Source organism: Dermochelys coriacea, chromosome 24 (assembly GCF_009764565.3).
Source record: "Dermochelys coriacea isolate rDerCor1 chromosome 24, rDerCor1.pri.v4, whole genome shotgun sequence".
Classification (NCBI taxonomy): Eukaryota; Metazoa; Chordata; order Testudines; family Dermochelyidae; genus Dermochelys; species Dermochelys coriacea.
In genome coordinates, this window is record NC_050091.1 from 12102930 (window position 1) to 12115024 (window position 12095).

The window sequence follows — 12095 nt, forward strand, 5'->3', positions numbered from 1 at the left end:
AGTCGGGGGGCAGTCGGGGGGCGAGGCAGTTGAGGGTGCAGTTGGGGGTGCAGTCGGGGGGCGAGGCAGTTGGGGGTGCAGTCGGGGGGCGGGGCAGGGCAGTTGAGGGGAAGGGGGTGCAGTCAAGGGGCGGGGCAGGGCAGTTGGGCGGAAGGGGGTGCAGTCGAGGGGCAGGGCAGTTGGGGAGAAGGGGGTGCAGTCGGGGGGCAGGGCAGTTGGGGGTGCAGTCGGGGGGCGGGGCAGGGCAGTTGGGCGGAAGGGGGTGCAGTCGGGGGGCAGGGCAGTTGGGGGTGCAGTCGGGGGGCGGGGCGGGGCAGTTGGGCGGAAGGGGGTGCAGTCGGGGGGCAGGGCAGTTGGGGGTGCAGTCGGGGGGCGGGGCGGGGCAGTTGGGCGGAAGGGGGTGCAGTCGGGGGGCGGGGCAGGGCAGTTGGGGAGAAGGGGGTGCAGTCGGGGGGCAGGGCAGTTGGGGGTGCAGTCGGGGGGCGGGGCAGGGCAGTTGGGGGATGGGGGTGCAGTCTGGGGGTCAGGGCAGTTGGGCGGAAGGGGGTGCAGTCGGGGGGCGGGTCAGGGCAGTTGGGCGGAAGGGGGTGCAGTCGGCGGGCGGGGCAGTTGGGGGTGCAGTCGGGGGGCAGGGCAGGGCAGTTGGGCGGAAGGGGGTGCAGTCGGGGGGCGGGGCAGGGCAGTTGGGGAGAAGGGGGTGCAGTCGGGGGGCAGGGCAGTTGGGGGTGCAGTCGGGGGGCGGGTCAGGGCAGTTGGGCGGAAGGGGGTGCAGTCGGGGGGCGGGTCAGGGCAGTTGGGCGGAAGGGGGTGCAGTCGGCGGGCGGGGCAGTTGGGGGTGCAGTCGGGGGGCAGGGCAGTTGGGGGAAGGGGGTGCAGTCGGGGGGCGGGGCGGGGCAGTTGGGCGGAAGGGGGTGCAGTCGGGGGGCGGGGCGGGGCGGGGGGGTCTCGGTCTCTCGTGGCCAGGGCAGGAAGCGCGGCAGGGAGCGGGGGGGGAGCCCGGAAAAGGCAGCGGCTTCCTGCTCCCACCCCCCCCGCTCCCGCCGCCGGAGCCGAGCGCAGCGGAGCGGCCTGACCCAGCCGGTCCCGGTGCCGGTCCGGAGCAGCCGCCGGTAAGACCCGCCCCCAAGCGGGCCGGGGGGCGCGGAGCGGAAGTGGCGTTTCCGGTGGGAATCCCCCGGACTCGCGTCGCGCCCCCCCCGGAAGGTGCCGGGGGGGCCGCTGTGGGGCAACGGGGGGTTCTCAGGGGCTGTGAGGGCTCTGGGGGCCCGGGAGGGCTGGATCTGAGCTGCCCCCCCCCGGAGGGGAAGGGACCTATGTGCGCCTCCCGCAGGCCAGTCCTCACCCCCGCCCCAGAGGTGGCGCCCCCTAGAGGGGGAAGCCCCCCCCCCCCCGCTCCCCGTTCTCCTCCCGCTGGCTGCTGTGTGCTCCACGGCGCGGGTGCCAGGGCCATAGACCCTGAATTGGGGGGGTTGCTATGGGAATATTGGGGGACAACCCCCGTTCCCCACCCTGCACCCCCAGCGGCTCTGCCCCTCAGGCTCCCAGCCCTGGCCCCACACCCGACAGCTGGGGTGAGGGTGCCCCTGTGGAGACAGATGGGGAGAGGGTACTGGGGGGGAGGTCTCTCCTTCTCCCCCCCCCCCCCCCGATTCCTGCCACGTCTAGAATTGGTGAAATATTTCACTGGATTCTACCTGCCATCTCTGACCGCCCTGGGACAGGCTGGGCCCAGGCAGGGACCCCCTCTGCGGGGGCTCAGGGCCCCCCCGGCATCCTGCAGACACAAAGACCCCTCCCCCACGCACCACCTGTCAGGAACAGCTGGGAGCAGCGGAAGAGATCCTGGGAGTCACCAGCGGAGACTGGAGCCCCCAGGGGAGCAAATGTGTCTACAACTCCCAGAAGGGGGGGAGCTGCAAGGGTCTACGTGTCAGGAGTGAGGGGCACTGGCAGAGCGGGGGGGCAGGAGCCCTGAGTTGGGCCAGCAGGGGCTGTGGGTCGGGAGTGAGGGGCACCGGCAGAGCTGGGGGGGCAGGAGCCCAGGGTTGGGCCAGCAGGGGCTGTGGGTCGGGAGTGAGGGGCACCGGCAGAGCTGGGGGGGCAGGAGCCCAGGGTTGGGCTAGCAGGGGCTGTGGGTCAGGAGTGAGGGGCACCGGCAGAGCTGGGGGGACAGGAGCCCAGGGTTGGGCTAGCAGGGGCTGTGGGTCGGCTCTGTGTCCCTGGGAGGCCAGTGCTCCCCGGCTGGTGACTGGCACCAGGGGATTGTGGGTCGCTCAGGCCTTGGGGAGGGATGTGGCCGAGGCTCATCACTTCCTGCAGGAAACAGAGTCTCTGAGTTTCTCGCTGTAAATAATCTTGGGGCCCTTGCTTTGTTTTACAGCCCAGCGGAGCCGCCTTTCCGGTTGAGGGAGGGGGCGCACCGAGGAACCCAGGTGTCCTGGCCCTGCAGCCCAGGCAGGGGGGGATTTGCTGCTTGTAGCCTCATCTTGGCATCACCTGGAAGCAGGTACCAGATGGGGAGGCTGTGGGGGGTGGGGCTGCCAAACGGGTGCCCTGGCTGGGGGAATGAATTGGCCCTGAGCCCCCATCCTGCTCCCCCAGGGCCGCAAGGCCGGCTCAGGCTGTTCCTTGCTCCCCCCTCCGTGCACCCCAATCGTTACGTCCCCATCCCCTTCCTGCTGCCCCATCCCTACCTTAGCACCCTGACCTCCACTGCCATCCTCCTTGCTCCCCACCACCGGCTGCCCCTTCAGCCCCCCCCCCACATTTTCTAGCAGCTTTAGGAATGCTGAGGGGTCCAATTTCCACCCCCCAAAGGAGAAGAGGGGGTGAAATTACCCCTCACCAGTTGCTTTTGTGCTCAGCCAGGCCTGCGGAACTGACAGCCACAGGATCCGGCTGGTGCTGGGGGGGTGCTGTGCCAGAACCAGCCACGGGGGGCAGTGACTCCAGGGCTAGTGCTCTGTAGGCTCAGACAGACATGCCCCTGTCCCCCTGCCTGTCTCTGGGCTCCCGCCCTGTCCCGGGGTTGGGGTGTGAGTCAAGCTGGCAGCCGGGAGCCCCTCCCCCCCCGGCCCGGTCAGGGATCTGAGGCTCTTTGTGCCACACAAACCCTGTATTCATCCCGCGCTCACCTCCAGCTCGCACTGGAATGTCTGGGCCGGGCGAGGAGGGTGGGGTGTGCAGGAGACAGCCCCCCACACGCAGCCCCCCCAGTACCACCAAACACCCCCTATGCATGTGCAGCCTCCACATCCCCGGGGGGGGAGGGTGGTTTGTACCAGTGGGGGGTGGCCTTTCCCAGGGGGGGGGGCGCTCAACTGGAGTGCGGGGCAGGGAGGGATTGGGGCTGAGGGGGGCAGGGAGGGATTGGGGCAGGGGGTTGCTGCCTGCACCCCCATGACCTATGCTGGTGTCCTTGGCAGGTGGATCCCCCCAGAACTGGCAGCTGGGACCTCCCTAAGGGCAGGATGGAGCAGGACGAGGCATACAATGGGGTGAGTGGCTGGGGGGAGGGGAGGGCCGGGCCCCCCGATACCCCATCGCTGAAGGGTCTGCCTGGACCCAGCCCCCTCCCCCCGCCATGCAGGTGGGGAGTTGGAATTGGGGGTGAAGCTCCCCCAGGCCCTTCCCCCCTGGGCCCCTCAATCCCTCCCCCTTTCTGTTCCTCCTGATGCCCTCTTTGGGCCCCTGCCCTACAGGGCCCAACCCACTCTCTCTGTCTACCCCCAGGATCCGGCACCAGGTGCTCATAGTGGGTCCAGTGTGGCCATCATCGGGGCGGAGGACGAGGATTTTGAGAACGACATCGAGCCGGTGAGGGGGGGTCTGGGAGATGGGGGTCCCAGGGGTGGGGCCATAGGGGCTGTGTCTTTGGGGGGGTGGAGGAGGGGATGGGCGTGTGGGGTGGATGGATCTGAGTGGGGGAGGGACGGGATGGGGGCATGGGGGATGGGTGTGGGGGGAGGGGGATGGGTGGGGGAGGGGACGGGGCGTCTCGGGGCTTGGGGGCCCTGATTCCCAGGCTGTCCCCCCAGACGCTGGAGGACCAGAGCAGCCCGTTCCAGAGCATGGGGCTGGTGAAGCAGCACCCGGCCTATCTCATGGCCTTTCTCCAGCACGTGGTCCTGCAGTTCGACTCCTGCCCCGTGGTGAGCGTGTGGGGGGCTGGGTGCGAATCCTCCCGGGGGGGCTGAGCTTCAGCTCCCTAGACCTGGCGGGAGGTGAAAGGTCACTGACCTCGTGGTGACCCCCCAGGACCCTAGGCTGGTTCAGTGACCTGTTCAGGGAGGGGGGGGCTCCTGAGGGTGGGGAATTGAGGAGGGATCCTGGCAGCGGGGGAGGGGGTGGCCTGGGGAGAGCAATGGGGGGTGCCTGGCAGCGAGGGAGGGGGTGGCCTGGGGAGAGCAATGGGGGGGTACCTGGCAGCGGGGGAGGGGGTGGCCTGGGGAGAGCAATGGGGGGGTACCTGGCAGTGGGGGAGGCAGGCTGAGACTTGCCCGGCCCCCTGGCTCCCAGGTACCCCCCTGTTCTGACCCCCCCATCCCTCCAGCTCTGCTACCTCCACGTGGATCTGATCCGCAGCGTGAGCGCCAAGGAGGGCAAGAAACTCTTCCTGGATTTCTGCCACACGTTCCTGGACAAGGCGGGGGTGAGAGCCCCCCGTGAACCCCACTGGGGAGACCCCACCTGGGAGTGAGGGTCACCTGTCTGTCCCTGCAGAATGAGCCCAACACCCCCTCTAGCTGTTTCTTCTCCCAAGAGTGACCCTCCTGAGCCATTGCACCCCCCATCCAGTGACTCCATTTGGGCCCCCTCTGGGGCCATCAGACGTACGACACCCCCCCCAGATCTCATTCACCGTCCCCCCCAGCTGCAGTTTTCAGGCCCCGGGTCCCCTTGGTGACCCCCCCCCGGGACTCGACCCCTTGTTCTAATCCCCCCACCCCTCTCTCTCTCTCTCCAGCTCCTTCGTGTCCCCATCCCAGCCCAGGTGCAGTTTGAACTGGGTGAGTGTTGCACTCGGAGCTTGGGGTGAATGGAGATAACCCACCTCCCTGCCCCCCGATTCCCTGCTTCCCGTCCCTCAGGGTCCCCTCCCGGGCTCACCAACTGCTCCATAGATGCAGCTGCCTCTGGAGTGGGACCCAGCAGCTGTTTGTACCATGAACTGCACAGCAGCTTAGAACAGGGAGCAAGGAGAATCCTGGGGCTGGGCTGGCAGGGGGCTGCGGGTCGTGAGTGAGGGGCACCAGCAGGGCCAGGTGGCTGCGGATTGGGAGTGAGGGGCACCAGCGGGGCCAGGGGGCTGCGGGTCGGGAGTGAGGGGCACCGGCGGGGCCAGGGGGCTGCGGGTCGGGAGTGAGGGGCACCGGCGGGGTCAGGGGGCTGCGGGTCGGGAGTGAGGGGGGCAGGGGGGTCGGGAGTGAGGGGCACCGGCGGAGCCGGGGGGGCAGGGGGCTGCGGGTCGGGAGTGAGGGGCACCGGCGGAGCCGGGGAGGCAGGGGGCTGCGGGTCGGGAGTGAGGGGCACCGGCAAGGCCGGGGGGGCAGGGGGCTGCGGGTCGGGAGTGAGGGGCACCGGCGGGGCTGGGGGGGGGCAGGGGGCTGCGGTTGGGAGTGAGGGGCACCGGCAGGGCTGGGGGGCAGGGGGCTGCGGTTGGGAATGAGGGGCACCGGTGGGGCAGGGGGCTGCGGGTCGGGAGTGAGGGGCACCGGCAAGGCCGGGGGGGCAGGGGGCTGCGGGTCGGGAGTGAGGGGCACCGGCGGGGCTGGAGGGGGGCAGGGGGCTGCGGTTGGGAGTGAGGGGCACCGGCAGGGCTGGGGGGCAGGGGGCTGCGGTTGGGAATGAGGGGCACCGGTGGGGCAGGGGGCTGCGGGTCGGGAGTGAGGGGCACCGGCAGGGCTGGGGGGCAGGGGGCTGCGGGTCGGGAGTGAGGGGCACCGGCTGGGGGGGCAGGGGGCTGCGGGTCGGGAGTGAGGGGCACCGGCAGGGCCGGGGGGGCAGGGGGCTGCAGGTCGGGAGTGAGGGGCACCGGCGGGGCAGGGGGCTGCGGGTCGGGAGTGAGGGGCACCGGCGGGGCTGGGGGGGGCAGGGGGCTGCGGGTCGGGAGTGAGGGGCACCGGCGGAGCTGGAGGGGGGCAGGGGGCTGCGGGTCGGGAGTGAGGGGCACCGGCGGAGCTGGGGGGCAGGGGGCTGCGGGTCGGGAGTGAGGGGCACCGGCAGGGCCGGGGGGGCAGGGGGCTGCGGGTCGGGAGTGAGGGTCACCGGCAGGGCCGGGGGGGCAGGGGGCTGCGGGTCGGGAGTGAGGGGCACCGGCAGGGCCGGGGGGGCAGGGCGCTGCGGGTCGGGAGTGAGGGGCACCGGCGGAGCTGGGGGTCAGGGGGCTGTGGGTCGGGAGTGAGGGTCACCGGCAGGGCTGGGGGGGCTGACAGAGCTGGGGCCGCTCCCCGCTGGCCCAGCCGTGGGAAAGGCCGGATTGGAGGGCGGGGGGGGAGCTGACCTGGGCCAGACCCTGCCAAGCTGGCACAGGGAGCCACCTGGTGGCCGTCCCGCAGCACTGCAGCCGGCTGGGCTGGGCTGGGCTGCCTCTGAATGGCTGAACACCCCCCATTTCTCCCCCTGGTCCCCCCCCAACCGCCCCATCACTGGCCCTGGACCCTGCTCCCACCTGGTCTCCTAGGAAAGCTCCAGATTTTACTGGGCTGAAGCTGCTGCTCAGATCCAGGATTCATGTTCGCTTCCTGTCCCAAACGGCCACACAGCTGGGTACCCAGCCCCCACCCCTGCTTTGTGTGTGGAGATCGTGAAATCATGTAGAATCTGGGGTGGGGATGGGGATGCGGGTCCAGTGGAGGGCAGCTGGGAGCAGGTCCCGTGTGGGGCCATAGCCAAGGGAGTTGGGGAAAGGCTGGGTCCTGGGGGCGGCTTTGGGAGTCTCCTTCTTCAAATACAGAACCGGGATCCTTCACTAGGCGCTGGAAAAGAGTCTCAATCCCTCGCTGGGGGCACTGCTGTGGGGAAGCTCACAGTGCCAGAGTCCCTGGGTGGGGGAAGCTTGCAGCGCCCTGTTCTCTCCCCACAGACCGGATCCGCCCGGAGCTGCTCCCCGACGAGACCCTGCGCCAGTTCCTGGTCGATATCCAGAACTTCCAGGAGCCCAGCATCTCGGGGCAGCTAGAAGATTTCAGGTGGGTCCTGCCAGGGGCTCCCATTTGGGGGGGTGAAGAGGCAGCGGTCGGGGTAATAGGGGTGGGGTAGTGTGGGGGGGGGCCGGGCGGTGCGGTGGGGGCTGGATGAGGGGGCTGGGCGGTGCGGTGGGGGCCTGGAGCCTGGCTCACTGGGGCCCCCCACCCCCCAGGTCTAAGCGGATGATGGGGATGACGCCGGGTGAGCAGGAGCTGGCGGAGCTGGAGTCGTATCACACCCGGGACCGCGGGATCCGCGAGGCCAAGGAGAAGCAGTTGGCCGAGCTGCTGCTGGCCCGGCTAGACGAGATGCAGTGAGTGACCCCCCCCGGGACTCTCCCAGCCCCCCCCCAGAGCCTCCCTGGGACTGTGGCCCCCCGCCACCAGCCTGCCCAGATCTCCCTGCACTTCTGGGCTCAGATCCAGAACATCTGGCTTGGCTGCTGCGGCCCCCACCATGTGGGTGGATGGGAACCAGCTGCCCCCCCCCGCCTCGCCCCATTGTTGCTGCCGGTTGCATCATCCTCGGGGCTGGATAAAGCCCCTGGCCCAGCCCAGGCGCAGCCACGCAGCGAGCGACTCTCCCGAGCGAGCAGAACATGCTTCCCTGCCCCACGGCCAGCCCCAGTGTGAGCTCCCCCACGCCGCCATGCGGGAGGCCAGCCAGTGAGTGCCGGTTATGCGGGAGGGAGGGGCTGCCCTGCACAGAGCATGAGACTTGACGGGGGGTCAGGTGTCAGGATGGGGTCTCCGGTAATTGACCCAGACGTCTGGGTTCATGTTTCCCTGTTTCTTTCCAGCCCCACGATCTCCGCCGACGAGGAAAAAAGGTAAAACAAATGCAGGGGGCATCATGCACCCGGGTCTCTGGCTGGGGGGGCTGGGCTGAACCCGCCCCCCCCCAGGATGTGGGTTATGGTGTGTGTGGGGGGTGGATCACAGGTTCCTCTCACCCTTTTGGTATCTGAGCAGCAACGTTGGATTCTGCAGCTTGACTCCTCCCGACCCTCCCCCCGGCCCCTCATTGCACCACCTGAGGGGACCCTGACACCCCATGGGAAATCTGGGTGGGAGACTGAGCTATCTGACTGGGGTGTAGCCAAGATGTCTGAGAGAGAGCCCCGACCCCCCCAGAACAGCCCCCCCTCGGCACCCCCTGCCAGCCTCCCCCCCACACCCCCCTACTGATGTGCCCCACTCCCCCCAGCTCCGCGATTTTCGCCGCCATCGTGACCTACATGAAGCACCTGGGGGTTAAAACCAAACTGGGCGAGAGCAAGAAATCGAAAGGGAATTTCTTCCGCAAGAAGGTGATGTTGAGGGGGCGGGAGCCAGGACTCCTGGGTTTTCTCTCTGGTTCTGGGAGCGGGGTGTGGTCTGGTGATTAGAGCGATGTGTGGGGGCTGGGATCCAGGACTCCTGGGTTCTCTCCCTGGCTCTGGGACAGGGATGGGGTCTGGTGATTAGAGCAAGAGGGGGTGGGGCTGGGAGCCAGGACTCCTGGGTTCTCTCTCTGATTCTGGGAGGAGAAGGGGGGCTGGGAGCCAGGACTCCTGGGTTCTCTCTCTGATTCTGGGAGGGGAAGGGGGGCTGGGAGCCAGGACTCCTGGGTTCTCTCCGGGGCTGGAGGGGGCTCACACCTAGTCCCTTCTGTCCCCACCCTGTGGCCCCCTGCATAGCGGGGGTCAGTTTGGGGACCAAGCCCAGTCCTGCTCTGACCCATTGACTCACCTTCCCCCAAACTTTGCAGATCTCGGGGAGCCGGAAGCCTGAGGAGCCCCCCAAGACGAGAAAGGGGTTCAGCCTGTTGGATGCCACTCGCTGGAACCGCGGGGAGTCGCACAGTACGTGAGGGTGCTGGGGTCCCTCCCCCAACAACCTCTCTGCACCCCACGAGCCTCTGGCCCCAGCCCTCCCGACGCCCTGAAATCATTCCCCCCGCCGCAGCTTGTATCCTCCGACTTCCACAGACCCCGATCTCCCCTGCGCCCATGGGTCTCCCAGCCCAGATTGTCCTGTCCCCCGACCCACCCCCAGCTCCCCGTGCCCCTCGACCCTCCTGGCTCCCTGTATGCCCCCAGATTTGAAGCTCTGAGTGCATCCAAAATGCCCTACTTCTGGGATGTTGTGGGGCACCTCGTCCCCCAGCCCTGCTTCCGCTCCCCAGCTGCCTGCACCCTCCGCTCTCTATGAGCCAGGCGATGCCCTGCGCCCCGCTCAGCTCCCCAGAGGCTCAGGGCCCAGGGGGGCCTTGCTGGGGTGCTAGTCCCGGGGAGCTGTGGGTCTCTCCAGGGCCCCCCCCCATTTCTACCCCCCTCAGCCTGTCGCTCTCCTTCGCTCTTCTCTCTTGCAGATTCCGAGTTCAGACAAAGCAAAGTCCCTGAGGGTGAAGGTACCGGCCCCCCCGGCCCCATGCATGGCCCCTCCAGGGCACCCCAGCCTGGGCCCTTGTCCCCATAATGCCATTAACTCTCCCCACAAACGATGCGTGTCCTCCTGGCAGGGGTCTGGGCTGTCCCCCCAATACATTAACCCTGTCACCTCAACCGTCAATCACTGATCCCCCCACCGCACCTCCCAGTGCCCCAGCATGCAGTCGCTCCTCCGCCCACCCCGCCTGCGTCCAGCACCCATTGGCTGCGTGCGGAGTTCAGCCGCCTAGTGGTTAGAGCAGTGGGGCTGGGAGCCAGGACTCCTGGGTTCTGTCCCCGGCTCTGGGAGGGGAGTGGGGGCTAGTGGTTAAAGCAGCAGCTCGTGCTGATTTGGGGGGGTATCTCTGAGTAACTGACCTGCCCCCGTGTCTCCCCCCAGCGGAGAAGGCCACGGCCCCGGAACGGAAGGGTCTCAAGTTGTTGGAGCGCAGCGAGAGCCGGGCCAAGGGGGCCACATCAGGGACCCCAGGGCTTGACCTCCCTAGTGTTTCTGTGACCGTGAACCCCCCTCCGGAGGAGGGGACTGATGGGGAGCTGGGTAAGAGGTGGGGGAGGGGCTGGGGGAGGACATGGGGGACAAGGGACCGGACATATGGGGGGGTTGGCGGAAGGTCCAAGGGGAAGGGACCAGGGGAAGGGGGAGGGGCTACAGCTATTGCCCCCCCAGCACCCATCTCCTGCTCTCTCCGCCCTCCCCACCACAGGGTTGGAGCCCCAGTGTCTGGTGGAGCCGGGGGAGGCCCCCCCCAGCGAGCAGCCCCCGGAGGACAGTGCTGAGAACGAGAGGTGAGTCCTGTGGGGGTAGGGGGGCCATCCTGAGGTGCCTCCCCCCCACCCCGCTCTGTGCACTGGAGTGCCTCCCAGTCTGTCTGTCTGTCCCCCTCCCCACTCTCTACTCCTGCCCCTGCATGCCCCTCCCACGGGGACCTCACTGGGGGGCTGACTCCCCCGAGTGGGGGAGTAGGGTGAGGGGGTTGACCCTGCTCCTGCTCTTACGTGGCCCTCCTGCTCTGGGAGGGGAGTGGGGTCTGCTGGCTGGAGGCAGGGGGAGACAGGAGCCAGGACTCCTGGGTTCTATCCCTGGTTCCGCGGGGAAGTGGAGTCTAATGGTTACAGTGCCTCTGTCTGTATTGTGGGGGGGGGTCCCTACTGGGCCAGGCAGCCCCACCCTTAGGTTAACACTCCTCTTCTCCTGCTCTTTCTTCCTAGAAAATGGAAAAGGTCGGTGACCCCCCTGAAGCCCCCCAATTTGCATGTGTGTGGGGACAGGCTGGTTCCGCGGGGAGAATAATTTAGAAACACCCACGGGCTGAGCTAAGTACCCGGTTCTTATCCTGCCGGGCCCCCCAGCACCCTCCACAGCTGGGGCATCGGGCCAGCCCTGTCTGGCAGGGAGAGCACCCCGTACTGCCCCCCACAGCGCCCCCCTACTGCTGGGGAGAGCTCTTCCCTACTGAGCCCCCACTGTGCCCCCTACTGCTGAGGAGAGCACCCCCCTAGCTCCCCCTAGCGCTGCGCTGGGGCATCGGGCCAGCCCTGACTGGCATCGAGAGTGCCCCTACCGCCCCCCACAGCGCCCCCTACTGAGCCCCCAGCCCTGCAGTGGGGCCAGCCCTGACTGCTGAGGAGAGCACCCCCAGAGCACCCCCTGCTACTCCCCACAGTGCCCACTAGCAATGCATTGGGGTCAGCACTAGTGCCAGGGAGAGCACCCCCTACTGATCCCCCCCGCCCTACTCCCTGCAGAATGACCCCCTCCTGGAGGCATGGCTGCGGGGCCCTGGTCTGATGCATGAACCCTCCCCGCCACCCCGATTTTCACACCTTGTGCCTGATCTTGTCTTCCAATCCTTGCTTCCCATTGGCTGTTCCACCCCCCTCGCTTCTCCCATTGGTCCATTTGTACCCTCTGTGGCTTCTCCTCCTCTGTGATTGGATGATTGTGGCTACTGTGGTTGTTACGATTCCCGCTTCTTGTCTGGTTGGGTCGTGGGTTCCCTCTGCCCCTTCATGGCTGGTCCCATCCGGGGCTCCCCATCCATGCCCCCCCGGTCTCGTGGCCCCTCCGTCCATGGCTGGTGCGTCCCATGCCCCCCATCGGTGGTGTCGCCCGGTCCGTGGTGTTGCCCGGTTCATGTAACCCGGTCTGTGGTGTCGTCCCGTCCGTGGTGTCGCCCTGTCTGTGGCCGGCCCGGTCCGTGGTGTCGCCCCATCCATGTCGCCCCATCCGTGTCGCCCGGTCCGTGGCTGTCTGCGTGCAGGCTGCCGGGGAGGCTGGGCCGGTCGGAGAGCCTGCGTGTGGCCGAGCGGAAGCGCTCGCTGCGCGGCTCAGCCAAGGGGAAGCAGCCGCGTTCCCGCAGTGACGTGGACCTCGAGGCGGCCGCCCGCGCCGGGGAGCTGCAGGAGAGACCCCCGCTGGGGACGGGGCGCCCGAGGCCTGGTGGCATCACGTAGGTGCCGGGGAGCCCCCAGCCGA

At 68.5% G+C, this 12095-nt stretch overlaps 1 protein-coding gene across 6 annotated transcripts in view; it reads left to right on the plus strand.

The window, feature by feature from the left end:
- The window catches only part of ARHGEF1 (Rho guanine nucleotide exchange factor 1), a 34031-nt gene that overhangs the window by 11600 nt on the left and 10336 nt on the right, over positions 1-12095 (plus strand). The window contains exons 1-17 of one of the 6 annotated variants that reach the window (XM_038382735.2): positions 956-1109; positions 2381-2506; positions 3426-3497; positions 3733-3816; positions 4038-4151; positions 4553-4651; positions 4967-5009; positions 7085-7190; positions 7361-7501; positions 7988-8017; positions 8395-8497; positions 8938-9031; positions 9541-9579; positions 9999-10157; positions 10324-10405; positions 10829-10840; positions 11881-12069. In XM_038382735.2, coding sequence (XP_038238663.1) covers positions 3471-3497; positions 3733-3816; positions 4038-4151; positions 4553-4651; positions 4967-5009; positions 7085-7190; positions 7361-7501; positions 7988-8017; positions 8395-8497; positions 8938-9031; positions 9541-9579; positions 9999-10157; positions 10324-10405; positions 10829-10840; positions 11881-12069 — 1322 coding nt within the window. In that variant the 5' untranslated portion in view covers positions 956-1109; positions 2381-2506; positions 3426-3470. Of the gene's footprint in view, positions 1-955; positions 1110-2380; positions 2507-3425; positions 3498-3732; positions 3817-4037; positions 4152-4552; positions 4652-4966; positions 5010-7084; positions 7191-7360; positions 7502-7987; positions 8018-8394; positions 8498-8937; positions 9032-9540; positions 9580-9998; positions 10158-10323; positions 10406-10828; positions 10841-11880; positions 12070-12095 lie in introns of those variants that run through there. The other 5 variants (XM_043502135.1, XM_038382743.2, XM_038382739.2 and 2 more) reach the window with 5 other exon arrangements.